This window comes from Plasmodium malariae (assembly GCF_900090045.1).
Source record: "Plasmodium malariae genome assembly, chromosome: 11".
NCBI classification, from domain to species: Eukaryota; Apicomplexa; class Aconoidasida; order Haemosporida; family Plasmodiidae; genus Plasmodium; species Plasmodium malariae.
The window spans coordinates 2,179,785-2,204,108 of NC_041785.1; the positions used below are offsets into that span (position 1 = coordinate 2,179,785).

Below are 24,324 nucleotides of genomic sequence, written 5' to 3' on the forward strand. Positions count from 1 at the left end.
ATTTCTCTTTTAATAATAAATGTATATTTGTAAGAAAAGTAGGAGGAAATGGATTTAACAAAATAATTCTCCATTCGAGGGGTGTTTAAAAGGAAGGCTAATGTTTGCCCACCCAACATATATATATATATATACCCTATATATATAGGTATACACAAATGTACATATGCGCACAAACATACAAACGTACACACATATATACATGCATATACGCACATATGTAATACATATTTATCCTTCTGCGCGATGTGCTTTCGCGTGATGTACTTTCCCGAAATGGCGGAGTCCAACTATTTATACGTCTTTGTGGCGTAACTGTATAGCAGGTAATAGATTTGTGTAGATCGCTGCAAAATAAAGGTAAAAACCTTCAATATATTGTTGTTCTCTAGGTACGTATTAGCAATTTTCTTTATGTTTATTTTGTTAATATGATTTAAGTTAATATTTTCAATATTAATTTTATTCACTTTCTGATTGCTAAGCATTGCGTAGGTAAAGTAAATAACACATGTTAAAATTTTCTTTAACACATGTATATCTATTTCAATATTTTCTAAAAACTTCTTTATATTATCTGATGAACATTTTTTATCATTGAAAATGCTATATTCCGAGTTAAACAACTCCGTGGTGATTTCATGGGCATTTTTCTTAAACCCACTTTTATCGTAAATGAATTTATTCAATAAGAAAGAATTCTGTTCATTTGTCCTTTGTTCGCTCGTTATATTTGCATCAGTTTTACTTTCACTCGTTTCACCTTCATTCGTGTTATTCGCGCCAGTCTTATCTGAATCTGTTATGCCTCCCCCTGTTTTATGCTCGTCGGGTTTTTCTTTTATAGTTAAATTGTTCAACAAGAAGTAAATAATGTTGGTTAACTTTTTCATGGCCATAGATACACTTTTCAACATGTGGAAATTCTCAAACTTTATGATATTAATAAAATAAAAACAAGTGTTCATAAAAACTTTTAGTACTATTTTAATATATTCATAATATTTCGTTTTTGATTGTTGTACATATTCGTCATATAAACCTATATCATATTCAATTATATCTAGGCACAAATTAATGCAATGAAATTTTATGGAATATTTTGGAATAATATTTTGTAATATTCGGTGAGTTCGTATATTTTTTTTCCTTTTTTCAAGCATTGAATTATTTAAATTTTTATTGAGTAAATCATTTTCATCTTTTAAACTTATATCATATATTACAAATATAGACAATATGTTTAGTAAATCTTTAATATACTGAAGGATGTATATATGCTCTTTTATTATGTTACAAATATTTAACGATATTTCATCAAAATCAAAACTTAACGAATTGTCTAAAAAGAACCCTTCCTCCTCCTTCATAAATCTATTATAATATTCACATGAACTATCATGATAATTGCCCAAATGATAATTTCCTAATTTATCCATGTTATTACTATCGTTATATAATAATGCATTGTTAATTTTGGATGTGTACTCACCATATTTAGTCATTTTACCTACATGTATCTCTTCCCCTTCCTCCAACTGGTCATCGTTGTAATTTCTCTCTTCCACCTGCTCATTGATTCGTTCCCTCCTTCCGTTAATTCTTCCTCGTCTTGCTTCTTCCTCCTCGCTATGGTTGTAATATAAGCGTTGCTCAAGGTGGTGATAATTATGAGGGTAGCTGTTCTGTTCATCGTTGTGTTTGCATTCGTGTTCGTCGTTGTCTTCCTCTTCGTCTTCGTCGTTGCCATCTTCATATTCATCATCATCTTCGTCGTCGTCCTCCTCGTTGTCCAATTCCAATACACTTTCGAGGGATTGTTCCTGCTGCTTAAGCTTTGCTCTTCTTGACTGCTTTTTTTTTTTTTTTTTTTTTCGTGGTCCTTTTGCGTGTTTCTATAATTTTCAACTTCTTTAAAGTCAAATAGTTCTGATGAATGTACAGTAAATAGTTTTTATATAATCTCAATAAGTAGTAGGTGCATGTGTAAATTATATCAAGGTTGACCAGGTTAATGTTTGCATGGTTTATATGTTCTTCCGTTGTTCTTTTGTCTTCATGATGTACATCTTTGTTTATATTAACGAAAAGATTATTCTTCTTCTCGTTCTTTTGATTCCTACTACTGTACCGCTCAAGGTATATATTCGCGTTTTTCTCCTCAATGCCACTGCTGTTACTGTTATCTCCTCTGTTATTATTAGAATTGCCACTCTCATTTGTTTTCATATTAACACATCCACTATTATTTCTGTTACTATTAACACTACCACCCCTATCACCGCAACCACTGCTGCCGCTTCTACATCCACCGCTTTTCTTTTCCCTTGTAAAGTTACATGTAGAGGAGTAGCACAAGCACTTGTACACTAGCGTGTGGTTATATGTGGTGAAATTATTAACTTCGTGTATTATTTCGTTTGACTTCATAAGGTAGTTATTTACGATCAAGTTATTAACAAAGATGTTAACATTTTTATTAATCCATTTGCCTATTATTTTAAATAAATATAATCCCTTCTTGTCAACTACTTTTAATATGACTGTTATGTAAGAAATAATAAGCATTGGAAGAGGTATATATATATTTTTATTTTCTAAAAAGTTCGTAGGAAATGTTAAAAAAGATATACTAGTCGATAAATAATTGAATTTAAATTCATATAAATTATCAAATATATTACTTTTTAAAAATAAACTAAACAAATCTTCCTTTGAAACAAATTCGTTAATATATGTTGTATCACATAAAGAACTAAGTAAAAAACAAGTATGTAACATCTTATTTTCATTTTGCTTCTCTATATTTCTATTAAATATAAACAAATTACCCTTAATTAAATTCTTTATATTATTTTCATCAATCTTTATGTTTATTTCATATATCCCTATTTTGTTAAGTAAAAAGATCAACAAATTGATGCTTAACAAGTTCAGGTCATTTCTGTTGTACAGGAAATTAAAGCAATACACTTCTTCATATATATTTAAGCTTTTGTTATTCAGATGAATTTTGTTATTAAGGTTATTCTTAAAATTGACATTTACAATTTTGTTCATGCTTCCGTTATAGTTGTAATCAAACTCATTATCGTAGAACTCATCTTCCCCTTCTGTATCCTTCTGTTCCTCTTCTTCTCCAACATTCCTTTTAATACCGTTGATATTGCTACTGCAGTATTGAGCTTCTTTTTTCCTTCTACCTTCGTTCAATTCCCTTCCAATTGATTTTTTTTCTAACAATGTAGAGTATCCATGGCCCTTATTATGTGCGAATATTTTATTTTCCTCTACTGCTAAACTTTTTCTTCGTACACAATTCTTTCCCTCTGGATGTATGTTACTATTCCTTGTTGTTCGTAATAAGAAGCCCTCTTTCATATTAGTAGTATCTTCCTCACCCGAATGATTGTACATAAACACTTCTGTATTATAATCTATGAATTTGTATATGCTATTGTAAAAGTAAATAGGGATAATAGAATTTTTGTTGGTAAAGAAATTTTTATAAGAATCTATAAATAATGTACTAATAAAGTCATTAAGTATATCTTGATCTATTTTTTTTATGAGTGATAAAAACATATTTTTTTTCTGTACATTGTTATAATCTTCATTGTACATGTAATTGTAATGATAAATGTTTAGTAAAGTATAGAGGCACTCATATATATATATTACAGTATACTTATTTAAAATGGGATGTTTTTTAGTTATAAGTATTATTAGCAATTCCAGCATATCATCAAAGAATTCGTTGCTCCGTAAAATTAATTTTGAGTATTCATTATGTACATCATAATACACCTTTTTCTCGTTACTACTTAGCCAGTTATTACTCATTGCTCCTATTCCGACTGGGTATAAATTATTCATATGAACAATATCGTGGTGGTGCCTACCAGGGAAGATTCCACTAGTATAAGCATTTCCTTCCGTTTTCCTAGAAAAGTTATTGTTGCCAAAATTGTGGATTTCGTACATATTTCTCATATGCCCCGTATTCCCTATAACATTGCTCGATTCATTCGAGTATAAGCCCCTGGAAACGAATGGATAGCCGTACATACTACTACTCCTACTACCAGGATGTACTGCTTCAGTCGGACCTCGATACGGCAAATCCCTGTGAAGAAAGACGTAATCGTTTTCAAGTAGGATGGCGGTATTACTACTACTACCCCAGTTACCACTACTACCATCCCCATTGTTGTTCATATTTTTCGGGATGTTTAACAAATTACTTTGAAACTCCTTATTTAATATTTTCTTTGAAAAAAGGGAGTTGTTCATCTTCAACTTTTTGTGGTACTTTAAATTTTCAATTTTCAGCTCATCTCCTATCTCCCAGTTAGTGGAACTACTACCACCAATGTTGTTATTACTTCTACTACTTTCTTTGTTGTTCTCATGTTGCACCTGTTTCTTCCCCCCCTTTATCGTGCTCTTCTGCTTAGTTCCCCCCTCATCCTTACTATCATCATAATCATAATCATCATCATTATCATCATCTTCATCATCACCACCACCATTCTCATCATTATCATGATGCCCCTCTTCTTTTTCTTTCCCCGTAACTTGGCTCCCATCAATTTGTAGATTTTTCAAAGGAAAATCCTTTTTGTGCTTAAAAAACAAATTTTTAAATCCTTTCTTAATATAAGAAAAGTAATTGAATGCAAAATTATTATTATGAGAAAAGAAAAATATGGTAATAAATAGATAGACTATAAACAGTATGGGAGTAATCTGTATATTGAAATTAATATAATAAGAAGATTTTATTATAGTTGTAATGTTTTTTAAATGCTTTTGAATATTGTTTATAATATAAAAATAATTTTTCAAATAATAAAATTTTTTATTCATATTATTATTTTTTATCTTCAATACTATATCTACTAAACATGTAATTTTCTCAATATAAATCTTGTATACTAGAAGCCAATTTTTATAATTAATATTTAAGTAATTTAAGCTATTGAATATGTACACATTTTTTTCTATGTAGTGCAACTCCCTCGACTTGGCCTTCCTCGATTTCCGGCCATCGCCTTCATTTTCAAGCATACTAAACCGACTTCTGCATCGGCTTCTGCCCCGGTTTCTACTCCTGCTTCTACGTCCGCTTAAGTAATATTTGCTAAGAAATCTACGCAGACAATTTCGATTACCTATAATTTCGTTCATTTGCTTAAAATTAAATTTGCCATCTTCCTCATTTGCATCATCGCTTAAAATCCTTGTGTAGTTGACTTGTGCATTCAGTTCGTTTAGATCTTCTTGTTTGTTTTGCACATTGAGGATATCATTGGACATGTAAAGACCTTTCAAGTAACTAGGACTAAACACAGAATTATACGTGTAGCTATTATAACTGTTAGTGAATCCCTTTAAAAGTGTGCAAAAATTAACATATGCATTAATAATATTTGTATACAAAACATGAACAGTATTATTACTGTTAGTTGATAGGCTGTCAAGGGGATGGTGGTCATTCTTTATATAATGTATATGCTCCATATTAGAATAATTATACACATTTTGAAAAGAAAAATCATAATTAAATAAATAGTAATGATATATATAATGCTTCAGATAATTATCGTTGTAATATTTTATTATATTAATATAATGATTAATAAAATTTTTTATATTATCAAAATTAAAAATGGGGTTTAAAAATTCAAATATACTTTTTTTTTCATTAAAATTATCTTTATTAATAAATTCATAAATGTTGGAGCATTTGTACTCGATGTTTTTCTTCTCCACCTTATCTGTTGCTTTATTACTCATATTATTATCTAATTCATCTGGAATAAAATTTAAATGCATAAAGTAGTCCACATGTTTATCTATATTGTTCAGAATGTTATCTATGATAGGTATAAATATATTTAATATATGAAAAGAGATTTTAAAAAAGAGAATTTTTTCTGTATCTTTTAATCTCTCAACATTTACATTCTGAGTGATATAATAAAATACATTAAATTTGTTTGTCCACATTGAATTTATTAATGTAATTATATAGTCTTTTGTTTTTTTATTTTTAGAAATCATATATACTATATTAAGACTTTTGGCAAAATAGCAATTTTTCTCAAATACGTTATATTGCTTATAGTTGTTAACATTGCTTAGTAAGATGTTTTTCTTGTAGTAGTCTGTGCTTTTTTTCTTTAGATAGTACTCTGAATTATCCTTGCAAATACGGGGGGATATTGCTCCTATAGGTCTGAGTCTTTGCTCGTCATCAATCCCCTCATCATTTTCATCTTTGTCATCTTCATCATCTTTGTTATCTTCATCATCTTCATCATCTTCATCATCCTCCTCATTACCTCCTTCACCCCTAAAATACCTCTTATCTCTTCTCTTCGTTCTGTCCCTCCCTTCACCCCCTCCTTCTGCTTCACTTCCACCAAGGCTATCACAGTAGTCAACATGTATGAGCTCGGATATATGATCAAAATTTGAAAAATTTACAATGACGTTATTTATCATAATTTTCAAAAAACATTCTTCTTCTAACTCTAAACCCTCATCGATGCTTGTAATTACATTTTTTTTATCCAATTGCTTCGAGGGTATAAAGGACAACCCCAGTAATGATAAAACGCAATTTTCAAGTAAAGAATCTGAACTGTTTAGAAATAAATATTTCCTCGTAATGACTTCAAAAAAGTATAATATTAATTTTGTAATTGGAATTCTACTGTAATTATTCAAAATTTTATTATTGTTAGCACCTCTTATATTGTTATATTCTATATCTACATTTAATAAATGACTTAGTTCGACCCATTCACATAATTCGTTATTCAAAAAAATATGTTTTTTCCTTAACTCTGTACTTAGCTTTTTTTTCGTTTCTACCTTCTTAGCCTCTAATAAATCGTTAATGGGTAGAAGTAGACCTTCCTTATACGAATTATCCCCTCCTCCATTCGTCCCTCTGCTATCATTGTAGATACTACTATTGATATTACTACTATTATTAATGCCACTAGAACCGATTTTCTTATTCCTACTGCTACTACTGGTTAAGCCCAACTTTTCCTTCTCTACTTCCTTCTTAATATAGTCAATGTATCTCATCTTGTCGTCTCTATAATCGTAGAATGTATTTTGGAACAACATATTTTCGTTCATTTTATTTAATCTGTTAAAGAAGTCATAGTATTTTATTTCATTATCAACAATTCTTTCTATATCTTTAGCTTCCTCTGTTTTGTTGTATGTCTTTCGATTAATATATGAAATATCATCATTTACCGTGTGCATACTTTTCTTACCACTGCTACTCATACTTGCCTTTTTCATATTCATTTCATGCATTTTTTGTTGTCGGCTTATCATGTTTTCCCTAGAACATTTGTCTTTCTCGTGCTCATCCACCAACTCTTGACCGTATATTATAGATCCATTATGCGGATACACGGAATTGAACCCGTTGTTACTGCTACGAAGCATGCTATTCCTGCCGAAACCACCGCTTCTACCGATTCTACCGCTTCTTCCACTTTTTCCACTTCTGCTACTATTTCCTCGAATGCCACTATCACTGCTGTAGTGCAAACCAGTGTGAGTACCACCACCTCCACTTTCATTATAATGGATTATTCCATTCCCCTGGATGGGGTGGTTATAAGATAAGCTACTACTACTCTCGTAGATGTACTTATTGTCATCACTCTTGCTACCTCCTCTCTTTTCTGTAACATTTTCAATATTCAATAATTTCTTATAATAGGCATGCCTTTTGTACGATTTGACATAAAAGTACAACTTTAAATCACTAACGTAAACTAACTCACTTTCGATAAAATCATATTTTTCTGTGTAAAAATTGTTAATAGGTAGTAAATTGTAAGAACTACAATAACCTATAACATTGTTATCAACGGATTTTAATTCTTTATAATAGTCTATCTTTGAATAATTATCATTGTAATTTTCAGAAATGAGATTGTAAAATGTTAGGTTATCATTTTCTTCTTCCTTTTCCTTGTCATCATAAAAGACGCAAATTTTTTTACTCTTTATTGTGTCTATTAAATCATTATCAGATAAGTAATCATATATATATTTTGTTTGTTTTTTTTTTTTCTTCATTTTGAATTCTCTATAATTAGAAATAAATGCATCATCCATTTTGTAGTTATTACTGGTATAGTAATAATTTCCTCCCATTCCTTGTTCATATTTTTTTAAATATTTTATTTTTTCATATAAATCGTTATTTAGATGCAATAAATTTTTTTTTAAAAATTTCTTCTTCTTTCGAACGTTCATTTTTTTGTTATTTGCGCAGCTCTCCAGTGGATGCTCCTCTTCATCATCATCATCGTTACTGCTAACATCGTTACTGCTAACATCGATACTGCTATCATCGATACTGCTAACATCGATACTGCTAACATCGATACTGCTAACATCGATACTGCTAACATCGATACTGCTAACATCGATACTGCTAACATCGATGCTGCTAACCTCAAGATGGTCATGCTGATCATGAGCAATGGTTCCCTCCTGTTTGTTAAGCCTACTTTTACAAACAGTTCGTAGCTTCCTGTCATTGTGTAGATATGTACTACGGCCATGAGGAGAACGCACTTTGGAGGCGTTTCCCTCAATTGGTTTTTCTACTTCCAATTTGTTGGACTCGTTCGAATGGTTCGATTGGTCGGACTTCCCCTGTTTATCCTTTCCGTCCTTTTCTTCCTCTTCTCCCCTTAACTGCCGATTTCCCCCTCTTCTCTGCTCCCTGAGCATGTAGTTTGCCCAGTTGCAAGTATTCAAAACACGCTTACTATTGGATGCGTTTTTACAGTACTGATTTTTATTTTTCGTTTTATGTAAGCAATACCTTTTATGATAATTTCTGGAATTATTCAAAAAATAGAGAAGAGGTAAATCGACAAAATTGTTCAGGACATTTTGCATCTTGATTGTTCTATTAGAGATAATATAGCAGTTGTTAAATTTCTGTCTGTTCAGATTAAAAATAAAAATATTCCTTAAAGCAAATTTCAAAAAGTTAAAAGAATCAGTATCTCTTTTTAAAATATTTATAGTAGTTTTTGAGTCTCGAATAAAAATTTGTAAAATAAAATAAATAATAATTTTATTTATTTCATTTGTTCTAAAAAAATTTTTTAATAATAATATTAAATACGTAGTTCTTGAATTAATATTAATATTTTTAAATAAGAAGTTATGAATACATACAGGTTTATTAATTAACGATTCGGACATATTTATTTCTCTATCAACATCAGGATCTTTACCAGTAGTTGTTGTAGCAGTTGGTATAATACTCCTTTCAGCATTATTTATATCAACAATATTGATATCAAAATGGAACTTATCAATTTTTTTATGCAATAATTTTTCATTTTTCCATAAATTGTACATGTGAATAAACAACACATCTCTTTCGAATAATATTTTTAAAAGATTCAAACCAAGTTCTTTTATCTTGTAAAGAAATAAAGAATTATAATGCTCTTTCGAGTACGAACAAGTCAGATATTCCAATTTCTTTTCGTAATATATCTCCCATGTTACATCGTTGATGCGCCTCCCTTCCATCACCCCGCTTCCCTCTGCAGGAGGAGCAGGGCCCCCACCGCCATTATCGCCCACACTGAAGGATGCGCCATCAGTAGTAGTGGCTGTAGCAGTAGTAGCTGCGGCAGTAGCAGTAGACGTAGCAGTAGTAGCTGCGGCAGTAGCAGTAGACGTAGCAGTAGTAGCCGCGGCAGTAGCAGTAGACGTAGTGGTTTCCCTGTCGTTCAAGTCCTTCTTCAAAAGCAAGCTCTTCCTCTGATTGTAGATGCTTACGTAATCTGCATAGTTTTTGCACCTGAGCACTGTTTCGTTCAAATCTTTATTCTCTTCATGTAAAATATTGTCCAAAAATATAATATTAAAAAATGTGTTCATAAACTTACTCGATTCCCCTAAAATTTCAATAAATAAATACATGGTTGGCCTAAAATCGCATAAATTTTCATATCGTTCATTCATAATTTCATTTATTTTCTTATTATTATCATTAGATGGTAATGGTCCCTTTAGAATTAACTTGAAATATATGAACACTAAAATAATTAGTATATACATTTCGTTATCCTTAAAATTGATATCTGACTTCCTTTTGTCTTCTCTTAATTTATTTTCTTTAATTATATAAATTTTTTTTTCTTTTTGTATACTACGTTCTATTTTTTTAAGCTCAATTTTGCACTTATAAACTTCGGCATTTAACATATTAGTTTTTACCTTTAACTCTTCGTAATATACTTTCAGTTGATCTAGGTTATGTATCATAGGATATGCCATTAAATTGTTAGCTGAGCCCAGAGACCCAGATGGAAGGAAGTTCCTGCCTGTATTGGAAAACATGCCGCTGGTTTGGTTTAGATTTGAAAATACAGACGAACTGTTAGAGGAAAGAGGGTTCGTGGAAAATTGGTTTGCAGTAAAGGGGCTATTTGTAGTGGGATTTACTTTCGACAAATCTTGATTATTAAAAGATATGAGGCTCTGGTTTGTGTTATTACCCCCTATTATAGTGGTGTTTCCGCTGATACCTGTGCTTAGACCGGAAAAAAGGCCAGGCGTGGCCTTGTCATTAGTACTGCTCAACGGAGAAATGTTTTGGGTTCCCCTCATACCCCCGAACAGACTGTTACTACTGGTACTTGTAAAAGTAGACGATGAGGGATTAAACAAAGATGTAGCATTATTGCTTCCAAAGGGGGTTCCACTCTTTGATAACATTCCTCCTGTTAATCCAAAGGATGACTGGGGCAATGGAGTCTTGTTTGCAAAAGTAAATAAAGAAGTAGATGGCAGTGATGAGGCATTTTGCTGATTCTGCATAGCTGAGTTAGTGTCTAATAAATTCTTGCTAAATAAGCCCGTTGATTGATTTATCATGGGGTTTGAGAAGCCTTGGTTTGTCAAAGCTCCTCCTGATGGGAAATTACTAAAATTGGTGGAAGAAGAGTTCCCTATGTTCTGATTTAACCTATTAATATTACTAATATTACTACTATTATTATCACTGACACTTGTGAGAAAACTACTTGTAGATACATTGGCTCCCGTGCGAATAGTATTAAAGTGGGACGACTGCAAAGAGTTACTAGTCGGTATTACAGAAAATGTATTTGTAAAAATGCTATTCTGATTTACGGGGGAAAATAAGCTAGGTTTGTTGTTCATAGTATTTGTTATATTACCAAATGCGGATGAACTACTCTGCATGGTGTTTGTTTGATTAGGATTTGCATATTTTCCTCCAAAAAGACCCCCTCCTCCTCCTGCTCCTCCTTGAATATTATTATTTGATATACTTCCAAATAGGTTAGTAGTATTATTACCACCACTGTTTGCACTACTCATCATATTTGTGCCTACATTTGACGTATTCAATTGGGAAAACCCTGTACCAAATGGAGTGGAATTATTCTGAGATGCATTTGTCAACATTGAGTTAGTATTTCCAAACAATCCACGACCAACAGATGTAGTTCCACCAAAAAGTTTATTTGTATCATTAAGAGCTAGGTTGCTGGTAGATGACTGATTCTGACTGAACCCAAACAAACCACCACCAATACCACCACTACTACTATTAATGTTATTAATAATGTTATTATCCCTGACGTTCGGATCTGTTACAGATGCAAACAAACCAGTGGATCCCCCGAAATTTGTTGATGTCTGGTTAGATGCAAACAAATTAGAACCTGTTGCTGATTTCATATTGCTACTACCTGGTAGTGAGGTGTTAAAGAAGATGCTCGTTCCCCCCTTGTTCAATGTAGAACCTGTACTAGCACCAGTACTCATACTTCCGGCTTGTAAACTACCTGGTTGTAATAGAGACGAAAAGATTGTCGTTGCCTGTGAATTCGAAGGTAATCTTGAAGATGATTCATATTCTGTTCTAGAATTACTCAAGGAAGGAGATGCAGTAGTTGCTGGAGTGGTAAATAACCCAGTGCCCGTTGCCCCTGGGCTGTTTAGAGTTAGGTTATTTGACGATGTTCCAAAAATACTAGACTGACCTGTATTACCAGTCAATAAATTAGATGCACGACTTAATGTTCCACCTAATTTATCCCCTTGTTTGAACAACGAAAAGGGAGACGATGCCTCTCCCACATTCGTTAAATTACTAGAGAAGAATCCTTTTCCACTACTTAGAACGTCCTTATCACCAAACAATGTCGCAGTGTTTGTAGGTAATACATTTGTTGAGGTTGTACCAGGTACCATACCTCCCCCCGCTACTAACGATGCTGCATTGAGAAAGCCTGAGTGGTTCGTTCCAGCCCCGGTTAGATACGTCTTCGTACCTATATCAATACCTGATTCCCCGTATGGACGAGTAGATATAATGGACGTATCAAAACTTGCTAAATCAGAAAAGGATTTATCAAAAACCTTTTGTGATAAAATGTACGGCTCAAAAGGAATATTTCTTTGCTTGAATACTTGCTCTATTTGTTGAATGTGTGCATTGTTAAGATTAATTTCATTTTGAATGGTAAAAATATGATCTTGTATATTTTTAGTTTTATGAATATAATAATTATATCTTCTTTTAAAAATGGCATTTTCTTGCCTGTTCATAAAAATTTCGAGCTTGACATCTTCTTCCAATATATCTTCTTTTTCATATTTTTTATCCCTAATTTTTTTTAAAATAAAATTGTTTATTAGATTATAAAAAATATTTTGAACGATATAGTTTGTTAATAAAATTAAATGTTTGCATATATTTTTTTCCTTATCTGTTATCATTAGTTTTTTTCTAAGAAAATTTTCAAACACATCATTTGGATCGTCCTTTAAACCGGTAGGAAGTTTCGTCCTCTCTCCCTTATATCTTCCTGATCCTTCCGCTTCACCGCCTCCCCCTTCCTCATCCTGCTGCTCTCGCTCTTGTTCATGCTCCTGATCGTTTTCCCCCTCGAGCTCATCAAAGAACAAGTCGAAGTTAAAAAAAATGTCGAAGAAGATGTAGTTGCTGCTGCTGCTATCCGGTTTGCTGCTACTCTGTGCGCCACAGTTCACACTGTTCATACTTCTCTCATATTCATAATTGTCCCTCCGCATACCTCTTCTAATCCCTTTCCGCCTAATTTCTGCATCTATTTCTTCAATTTTGTCGATATTGTTAAAAAAATACCATATTTTGCTGAGTGATAAATTGAATTTTCTCTTAATACCTATCATGTACAGTAAAAAGTTTACACACTTCATATACGTAATGATGATTTTCAAATTAAAATAAGGAAGATCGAAATTGTTAGCGAGTTGTTGTAGTTTGTTGTTTTTAATATGTCCAAGTGATATTTGCCTATCAATATAATCCAATTTATTTTTTACATTTTGCTTTTGTTCTTTATATTTCTTCATAATTTCAATGAATATATCTGGAAATAACTCTGTCAATGTACACAAAACTGATAAAGCAGATGAGGAATTTTTAACAAAGCTAGAACATAGAATTTCTATACATATACATTTTAAGTTAAGCATATCAATAGATGGGTTATATTTCGTTTTTATTATTTCATATATTATATCCAATAAATGCATAGTTTTGTACTGCTTAACATGCTTATCCTTAGCTTCTTTCATTTTATTTTGCATATTTAGATTATGAATAAATACATTCTTAAATCTAGTGGTATTAGTCATATTCTGTGTATCTATCAAAGAAATTAAATTATTATATTTCCTATTTTTTATTTTAAATAATCTGTTCTCATCTTCTAATTTATATTCATTATTTTCCTTCAGCTCTGCCTTCAATTTTTCGACATTTACTGAGGAGGGGGTAGTAGAGACAGTATTGGCATTAGTAGTACCACCTATGCCAGTAGCAGCCACACCTGTTGTAGTACCACCGTCGTAGTGCTCTAGTAAAATATAGTCGATGAGCAAATTTTTATTTATTGGTAAGTAGTAACATAATTTATTATTGTTAACTGAGGAAAGGAATAATAAGCACTTTTCTAGCATTTTTATGCAATTATATGGATAGAAACTTCTTTCAAATATGTTTGTCAAAAGGTATCGTGCATCTATGTTTCTTTTCCTCTCTCTTTGTAATTCTGTTTTTAAAATGATTTTTGCTCTGTTCATTATATTTTCGTTTATTGTACTCGAATCATCATCTTTCAATATGGGGATTTCATATTTTTTTTCTTTAAAAAAATCAACAGCATTTTTATTTTCGTCAAAAAACATTTTAATAGCTTCCTTGTTGTTATATGACCCATCATTATTTTTCCTCAATGATCGGAATTTTTCCTCATACGATAAAACTTGATTCACATTATATTCACTTAGCATGATACTTTTCAAATTGTCCAAAAGAGCTGATCCAAATTTATTTTTAAAAAACAAATCCACTATGTTATATTTTGTAAATTCGCTTTTAAGAAAATTATTTTCTCTTAACAAATTTTCTGTCAATTTGTTTTCAATCAAAAGGTAGTTGATGCAATCTTTCTCCTTCAGCATCTGTTCCAGGATGTTCTCTTCAGTACCATTTCCATTAGGTAGGTTCTTTTTTTCCACAAGGGGGGTTGTTCCTTCCGCGTTCGCTCCACTCGCTCTACCAACTGCACTCACTCCATCCGTCCCATGGTTTGGATTTGTTAGTGTATTACTAATACTAGTACTACCCAGAGCAATAGGTTGCATAGCGTCAGACTTACAACTCACAAAAAGCTTCAACTTCGAATTGCTTTGTTCTATATCATCCAAAATCTTGTTCACCTCTTTGATGCAATTATTGTAGTCATTCTCGATGGATAGATTTTTCCAATACGCATTATTATTACTATTATAATGTGCTGTGTACGACTTAAAAATATTTTTTTCATGCAAATGTTTTTCAACTAACTCATTTTCTTTTATTAAGTTGGATAAATATATATTATTGGTCTGAAGATAATGCAACAGATTATTATTTTTTAAAATTTCCTTTAAGTAACTGTTCTGTTGAAATAATTTTTCTAATAAACTAATTTTAAAATTATAGAGATATGTAAAATAAAACGTCGAGGAAGCATCATCATGTTCATCTTTTCCTTTACTATACATATCCTTCTTACCATCTACGGAGGAGTTTGCACTAACTTTGCTCAACATATTTTTATACAATTCCCTGTCGAGCTGGAAATTTCCACTGTTGTCACTACCAATACCAATACCAATTCCATCATTACTATTACTATTCCTATTACTATTCATATTACTATTCATATTACTATTACCACTATGAAAAAACTTTTCATCCAAAAAATTAATCTGCACCTTCTCATTATTTTTTGTCCTTTCATATATATGCTGCTTATTAGTAACCTTCGAAAATTCATTATATTTACCGCTTAAAGCACAAGTGAACTGGTTAAACAATTTTTTCGTTAAGTTGAATATATTCAAATTTGCAGTTAGAGGTGTTTTGAAACAAAGGACAATATTTTCAATGATTTTTAAATCATATATATTATTACAAAGAACTGCAGCAAAGTCTAAGATGTGCACAAATACATCTGAGTAAAAATCTAAACAAATTTTCATCTTTTCATCAGCAACTACTTTTAAATTTCTATATTTCATTAGGATAATTTTTCTCTCTTCATTAATATTATAATATTTACTTTCTTTTAAACAAAAAAATTTTTCACTCTCATTTTTTCCACCTCCACCTAACTCGTTCATTCGATCTAAATTATGATGATAAATAGTTTCGTCAAATTCCGAAAATTCTATAATTCTAGAGTGGTATCTATTTATTACATTTTTCAATATGCACACATAATTTGTGTTCAACCGTGGGTAGTTATTACATATAATTTTTAAAAAATTCAATACATCAATAAGATATTCGCCTTTTTTTTTATAAATATAAATAATGTTATTAGACAGGGTAACCAACGAACTGTTCCCTTGGTCTACTTTCCCTATCTCGTGTGTTTCGTCTACTTGGCCACCTTCTACTTCATCTACTTCTCCTATACCTGCTCCTTCCCCTATGTCAAGTTTGTCCACTACATCTACTACTTCGTTCACCCCTGCCATTCGACACCTAGCACATAAAACCCTTTCACTCGGGTACAACATTATATTTCTTCCTGCAGTTCCACTTTTTTTCCAATTTCTTATATGAAAGTCCTTCTTAATATGGTAGTCGATAAAGGTGTTCCACAGGTCAGTTGTTCTTGAATTCTTAATAAATGAAAAGGAAAAGGTTAAGTGAAACAAATGGAATATTAAACTTCCTATCAATGTTGAGCTAGATATTCTTTTCAAAATAGTATCATATGTTACTTTAAAAAAGCAATCTTCAAATATAGTATTAAAGATTTCCTCCCTGTTGCTTGTAAATAAACTTATAACAAACTTCAGCAGGACGATATTTGAATCAACAGAGCTACACCTGTTGCAGTTCGTACAGACCTGACGTGCGCCAACACTCCCCCCACTATTTCCCCCGCTAGTACCGCCCACAGTGCCGCTTCCACATGAGCTCCAAAAATCGTCGGTGTGGTCTACCACTTTCATATTGTTTTTTTTCTTTCTGTTCTCATTTATTTTTGTAAATAGCAAATAATAGTAGGATATATTTTCACTTATGAAGGACGTGCTAATAGAGTATGTATTCTTTATACTCATTAAATGCTTGTACTCCTTCTGTGAACTCATGCAGTTGTATTTCCACACATCTGGTATATAAAAATGATGAAAATCCATTTTTTTTTTTTTTTTTTTTTTTTTTTCTTTTAATTCTTGTAAATAATTTTCATCTTCTTTAACTGGTGAAGAGTTATTACTTTCCAAATTACTATTCTTCCTTTTTTCATAAACATATTTTTCAATATTTGGATGTAAGCACAATATTAATAACAAACTAATTTGCGTAGTTAAGGTCAAACTGGATTTATCAAAATCGTTAAGACTACAGTTACAGTTGTACCAGTACCCACTACAATCTAAACACCGATTCAAATAATAACTATTCTTTATATTATTATTGCACTGTTCATATAATTTGTATCGTTTATCTTTAGATTCTTCTTCCAATATATCAATGGGAGGTATACTGTTGTATACATTGTCATTTGATTTTTTTTCTTCGTCATTTATTAAAATTTTAGGTATAGAATTCACATTCGTATTGTTGCTTTGCATTAGATTATTACTACTACTTCTACCGCTGCTCCCTTGAATATTATTATCATGGGCATTATTCTTCCCAGTCTTCTCGCTGTTTGTTTCTACATTACTGCTAAAAAGGCTACTCTGTAATGGGTTATTCAAGACAATGTTCGTACTTGCATTTGTGCATCCACCACCCCCTGTCGACCCCACAATGCTCGGTAGGAAACCTTTCTCACTCGTCAAAGGGGAAACGGAAGTAGTGGAAGAGGATAAAGATGATGCACCCACTGCCCCTGCTGCTCGTACTACCCCTACGTTCTCTTGATGCACTGTGCCACCACTATGCGCACTAACAAAATCGGTGAGTCTGTTTTTATTCAAGTGCGTTAAGATGGTAGACGTCGGCTGGTTGGCATTCAAGGATATATCGTTTAATTCATCCATTTTGATGAAAGTAGGATCAGACATGTTTATATCTAACTTATAGTAATCATCCATTTGTGCTATAAGTTTATTATTTCTTATAGTCTTTAAATATTGAAAAAAAAATTTTTTTTTTTTTTTTTTTGCTTCTAAGAATAGCATATTGTCTAACTCCTTCACATAATAGTCTGTTGAAATGAAGTCAAAGTATTTGGATGATACCAAATGATTTAATAACTTGAAAATTTTTGATATAATATTTGTATTCGCTTGGAATTTGGAATAATATAAAAACAATATATCAATTAAATTAAAAAGAATATTAATTTTATGTGTTTTGTAATTAAACACATATTCAATTTTATCACATATGTCATCATATTTTATTATGAATTTTATAATTTTGTCAATTTCTAAAAAAATGTTTTCAATAAAATCATTTTCTGTTAAGAGGATAAGAATATATAAAGAAAACCTATCTGCATTTATTCTTTTCTTTAAACTGCTATCCGACCTCTTTTTTGAAATGTTTATACTATCTAATGAGTTATCTGAAGAACTTAGAACATTCGATGTTTTACCCTCTTCATATTTTGGTTTTTTCAATTCATTATCCGTAATATTGGTCTTCCTTTCACTGTATCTACCGAATTTTGCATACTCATCATGGGTACCACTACGAGTGCTATTACGAGTAGCAGTACGGTTATTCCTATGTCTGTGTTTCTTACTTGCGCCGACTTTTTCATTTCTGTTCAAGTACTTGAGTATTTCTAAAAAGATCATTATAATTAAATTTTCCTTTTCTATACATTCTTTAAAAATTTCACAAATATACTCCGATTTCATAACTTGGTTAACTATATTATCCTTTTCAATTTTTAAATAAACATTATTAAACAGTTCACACACATAATATACATTTCTATTTAAAATTATTGCACATTTTATAATATCATCCATAAAACTTAATAAATTTGTATATTTGCTAGCTAAATAATTCTTCAATTCATTTTTATTTACATCCTCTTCTTCATAGGTTAAGAAATAAAATGGGTTTGAAATGAAGTCAATATTTGATTCAACAAATTCCACTAACTCATCTTGAATGTTCCTTAATTCGTTAATTGTTTTCTTCCGTTTAAAAAATTTTTTATTTTTCCTTTCTTTTTCATTAACTGCGCAATCATAGTAGATGCACAATTTTTCGTATATTTCATAGTAAAATATGGTAGGGCGTTCTCCTTTTTTATTCTCTTCTTCATCCTTCATCTTGTTCAGAGTTACTTGGTAGAACAATGAATGGAAGTAACGGTAACAATTCTTAAAATGCCTTAATAAGTGCAGGAAATTTTGGCAATAATTTTTTTAAAATAAAAAAGGAACCTCACCGTAAGAATATTCTGAACAACACATTTTTCTTATTTTTTTTTAGCAGACTTTTTTTTTTTTTTTTCCCTTCTTTCTTCCTTTATTCCTTTCTCGTAACTTTGCCTTTTGCAAAAATGTGCAATGGGTGTATACGCGTGAATGCTCTTTGATATATAGACTGATTGCTCAGTTTTCGTATACCTGACTGTATGTACCTTTTTGTATACAAACGTTTACATATAATGCATTTGATTAAATAAGAACACCACAAAACATTAGTATATACGACGAGATACGTTTATAACATAAATACAAACAAACCGATAAAAGTAAGAGTACATAAATACAACACAGACAAATACGCACGTACATGTATGTACGTATGTAAGTATGTATGTACGTATGTAAGTATGTATGTACGTATGTAAGTATGTATGTATGTAAGTATGTATGTACGTATGTAAGTATGTATGTATGTATGTATGTAAGTATGTATGTATGTAAGTATGTAAGTATGTATGTATGTATGTATATATATATATATATATATAACATGCGCGCATACGCAAAAATGTATAATGACAAGCCACTAAAAGGTGTATGTATATGCATATAGTTACATATATATACATATACGTACATATATAAACTTACAAATACAATATTTGTATTTTCTCTTTATAAAAAATATATTTTTTAATAATTGACATTAAGAAAAGATGCCCGAGGTTAACAAGTAATTTTATAAGCTTAAAGCACAGCATGCGCATAAGTAATGCATTTGCTTATGTATATAGCAAACGTAAAGCTATACATATGGATTAAACATATGTACGTATGTATGTATATATATACATATATATAATTACCAACATAAATGCATATTTTTTCTGTAAAATGCTGCTTTAAAATTTTGTTTACAGAGAAATGTAAATTAAAATATAAGGTTAAATTCTATTAAATTATATCAAATTGAATTATGCGAAAATACAAATGTGTTTATTTCTTTTTTCTGATTTGTTTTTTATCATTTATTGTTTCTTATTTATCATTTCTTTATTTTTTTATTTTTTCAATTTTGTTCCTATATGCGTGAAGTGTATATGAACAAAATAGATATATGGTATAAGCAACTTGAAGTGCTCTTTGACACTTGGATAGCTTTTTTTTTTTTTTTTTTCTTTTAACTTGTGCGCAAATGTTACAATACAGCAACAAACGATTTCCTTTTCGCCATATGAAAAACACTAAAGCATTGTTTTATCCATACATGCATTCATATACATATATATATATATATATATATATATATATATATACATATATATATATATACATATGACAAGTTATAAAGAACTGTAAGCGCTGCTACATGACGATGTACATTACTTATGCCTTACTATACTTAAAGAACTTATACATGAATACACGTCAGTTAGTAAGTTTACTTTAGTATGCTTCAATAAATATGTTTGCTTACATATGCGTGCTTAAATATGTTTGCATATAGTCATGGTATCAACCTTCGGTGAAAGGAAACCCCTCTTCATTAAGCAGGAGTTTGAAAAAATAATGATAAAAATTTTTATTATTTTTTCTAAAGAAATTTATTATTATGACAAGTACATGTTTACATTATTATGTTATGAATAAACAGAAATGTCAATTCGTTGCTAAAAAAAAAAAAAAAAAAAAAGCTTTGTTTTTTATTCTCGTTTTATACATAGGAGAAAAAATATGCTTTTTATAAAACCATGTATGGACCAAACATAAATAGTCGTAAAAATATTTATATCTCGTCCTTCATTTTTCCTTCTTAAGGAATTACATAAAAATGGGAAGTCCAAAAATTTGCATAAACATATGTTCTTACTTTGTCATGTTTTAACATATCCACATATTATGCACAATGTGAACACATTTTTGTGTGTGTTCTTTTGTGCGTTCTTTTGTGCGTTCTTTTGTGCGTTCGTTTGTGCGTTCTTTTGTGCGTTCGTTTGTGCGATCTTGTGTGCGTTCTTTTATACGTTCTATGTTCTATATTTATTGCTTAAGAATGGAAAAAATAAGCAATGATGTGTGCGTACTGTATATATTTGAATATATGTAGGTTTTGCACGAACATGTAACAACTATGCTTACATGCAGTTCAACTAAAAAAAAGGTAGAAAGTTATTACTTATAAAATATCCCGAATTTATTTATGTGGTCCTTGAAAATTTGAATAAAAATACGTTTTAAAAAAGTAACAGTAAAAAAAAGTGAATGAGAAAAAGTAGGAAATTTTGTTATTTTGTTATACACTAATCCCAAAGTTTTGTAGTATGTTAAAAATTTTTTCCTGAAAAGAGTGAGAAGAAAATGATCATTTATATGTTAGATATTTTATGTTATTTGTACGTGTGTGCACTGGTTGAATAGATGAAGTGTTAACATTTTTTCTTTTTTTTCTTATTTTTTTTTTTCATATTTTTTTTTTTTCTTATTTTTTTTTTCGTATTTTTTTTTTCTTTTTCCTTTTTCCTTTTTTAGTCGAATTTTAGTTTTCCCCCCTCTCCTCTTTCTAAACATACCGTTGAACTGGTCACATCAATGTGAAAAATGCAAGAAAGAAAAAAAAAGGTAAAAGGAAAAATAGTTTTAAAAAGTACTTGCATTATAAAAAGAAAAGTCTGGTATTTAAAAAAAATATTATGATTTTTGATAAAGATTATAATTAAATGTTCAATGACACTTTTAAATGAATTTTCAAAGAAAGAAATTATTACAAAGAACAAGGATTTATCTACATAATATTTAATATTTTTTAAAATAAATGTAATATTAAAAAAATAAGAAATTAAAAAGGCATATTTCAATTTCTCATTTATTTTTTCATGATAATATTTCTGGTTAAATTCGTCTGAAGAATTTGTTTTTTTTTTCATTTCGTCTTTGTCTTCTCTTTTGGATTGAAAAAAAAAATCATTCCTATTTTTAAGGAAATATTCTCTTTGACGCTTAATCTCTTCTGCTATTACACATGTAGTATTGTGTACACCCTGACTACTTATTTCATTTTTTTCATTTTCATCAAAAAATAAAATATTTTGATAAAAATAATAGTTACTCCTTTGAAGAAAATCGTAAATATATATTATAAATATCTTATTTAAAATGTTATCAAATATGGTAGAGGCGTCCATTCTAGTGTTGTTGTTCTCATGTCTTTCTGCTACTAAAATGAGGGGTGGTTTATCTTTTCTGTATTTATACAATTCACATGCAGACTCTTTAATTTTCTGACTTTGGACTAAAGCTTGTATCGATTTGTAATTGTTAAAGCATATAAATTTTTGCTTACTTTTTTGATGGTTTTTTTGCTCATCTATTTGCTCGCCTATTTGATCACCCAATTGCTCACCTTTCTGTTTACTCATTTTTCTTTTTTTTTGTTCGCATTTTTTATCTTCTTCTTCATATAAATTATCAACGAAGTTAAAATGATTTTTCAACAGTATGTTTTTGCGATATACTGAACTTATTGACTCTTTTAAATTAATTTTTTCTTCATTCGGAAAGTTTTCCCCCTTCCTTCCTCTATTTTTTTTTTCCTTTTTGTTTTCATCATCAGAATTATGGAAGGCTAAAATTGCCTTGTCATCTTTGAAAAAAACAAAGTAATACATGTAACTGAATATGGAGCTATTTAAATTTACAAAATGATATTTTGAAGGTAAGCTGTCCTTAAAAAAAATTTTCTCCAAATCGTTCTTGTTACTTTTATATTCTTTGTATTTATCTATAGCAGTTTCATTTTCTAATTTTTTTTCTGAACAATTCATAAAAAGATTGCTAGCTGTCATAGAGGATACTGACTGAGGAGTTTCCAAATAACTGTCACATGTTCTTTTATTATGTCCGTCCTTCTGTATTTCCATCCTCTCATTGTAGGAAATATTATTATTATTTTTTTCTTTTTCTGTTAAAAGTTTCTCTACATTTCTATTGTCATCATTATGGGGATCATTACAGTAGTCGTTCTTTATTTTTGTAAGAATTTCCTTGTTCAGTTTATTTAGTAAACTAACATCGCTTTTATTCCCATCGTTATTACATTCACTTACAAATAATAAAGTATTATTTTGTTTAACTTTAATATGTATTAACGAAAGAGCAAAATAGTACATAAATATTATGTGTTTATATAAATTCGTGTCTACTGCAATATTAAATATATGCTCGTAGATACTTTTTAAATGTGTAATTTGATTGAAAAACGCAGTTATTATTTCATAAATAGTTAAGTAACTGTTTATTTTATTATTTTTTTTTTTTTTTTCCAACTCTTCTCTTACGAACGCTATGATACTAAAATGCTTCAAAATTAAAAATTCATTTTTAATATATTCGATATTCGTTTTGCGTTTTATACTGCAATCTGTAAAATTGCCTGAATTGGTCATATTATTATGATTACTACTCGGTAAATTGTTATCATTCGTATTACAAGCGCCTGACCTGTTCATACATTTTTTGCCATTTTTATTTTCATTCGAACTGGCAAAGCACTCTTTATCCGCTTCCATATTGCTAAGTGGTAAATTAAAGTAATTATATATATCAGACAAGTGCTGCAAGTAAATTTTTAAAGTGTCTACATTTTCACATTTCATAATTAACTCACATATATGTTCTCTTGTTTTTTTTATTTCTTTATTTACATTTTTTTGATAACATTTTAGGTATCTTATTAAACATTCGTTGCTCGAATTATAATTATAATATTCACACAGGTATAATTTTATAGTGCAACATATTTTTATATATTTCATACACTCCTGCAAATTTTCCTTTTCGTTTCCTTTGTAAAGTAGTAAGGGAATTTTAAAAATTTCTCTTAAGTAATTATCATTTGGCATATGTGAATTGAAATCATATTTTAAATTATTTATATTTTTTTTATAATCATCACTTTCAAATAATTCTGAAATTTTTTCAAAATTAATGTTTATGTCATCAAATAACATTTCGTTGTCTTGTATGTTTTTTTTTATTTCTCTAGATATAATTGAAGTTTTTATAAATGTATCAGGATATTTCAAAATTAACTTTTTCATACTTTTGATGTTTTCATTTTTTTTTTTAGTTAATTCCATTTTTTTACAAGTCATAAAATTGCTTATATCGTCCGCCTCATTTTCAATTATATTTTTCACTTCCTTTTTGTGCATTAGGTAGTCAAGTAAATCCACGTCCTCATTCATTGCTACAATCGTGTCAACGAAGCAGCTAAATCGGGGGATTGCAAACAAAACAAGGGAAAAACGAGGGGAAAACAAG

At 30.1% G+C, this 24,324-nt stretch overlaps 2 protein-coding genes across 2 annotated transcripts; both read right to left on the bottom strand.

Moving 5' to 3' along the window:
- Nucleotides 1–290: 290 nt before the first annotated feature.
- On the bottom strand, nucleotides 291–18,903 carry PmUG01_11053800 (conserved Plasmodium protein, unknown function; the record flags this gene model as incomplete). Its single annotated transcript, XM_029006209.1, is given in 2 exon segments — nucleotides 291–1,859; nucleotides 1,873–18,903. 2 exon segments carry the CDS (start codon nucleotides 18,901–18,903, stop codon nucleotides 291–293), a joined length of 18,600 nt encoding a protein of 6,199 aa, XP_028862722.1.
- Nucleotides 18,904–21,530: 2,627 nt separating this feature from the next.
- PmUG01_11053900 (conserved Plasmodium protein, unknown function) lies at nucleotides 21,531–24,248 on the bottom strand (the record flags this gene model as incomplete). The annotated part of the gene is made up of 1 exon (XM_029006211.1): nucleotides 21,531–24,248. One exon carries the CDS (start codon nucleotides 24,246–24,248, stop codon nucleotides 21,531–21,533), a length of 2,718 nt encoding a protein of 905 aa, XP_028862723.1.
- Nucleotides 24,249–24,324: the final 76 nt, after the last annotated feature.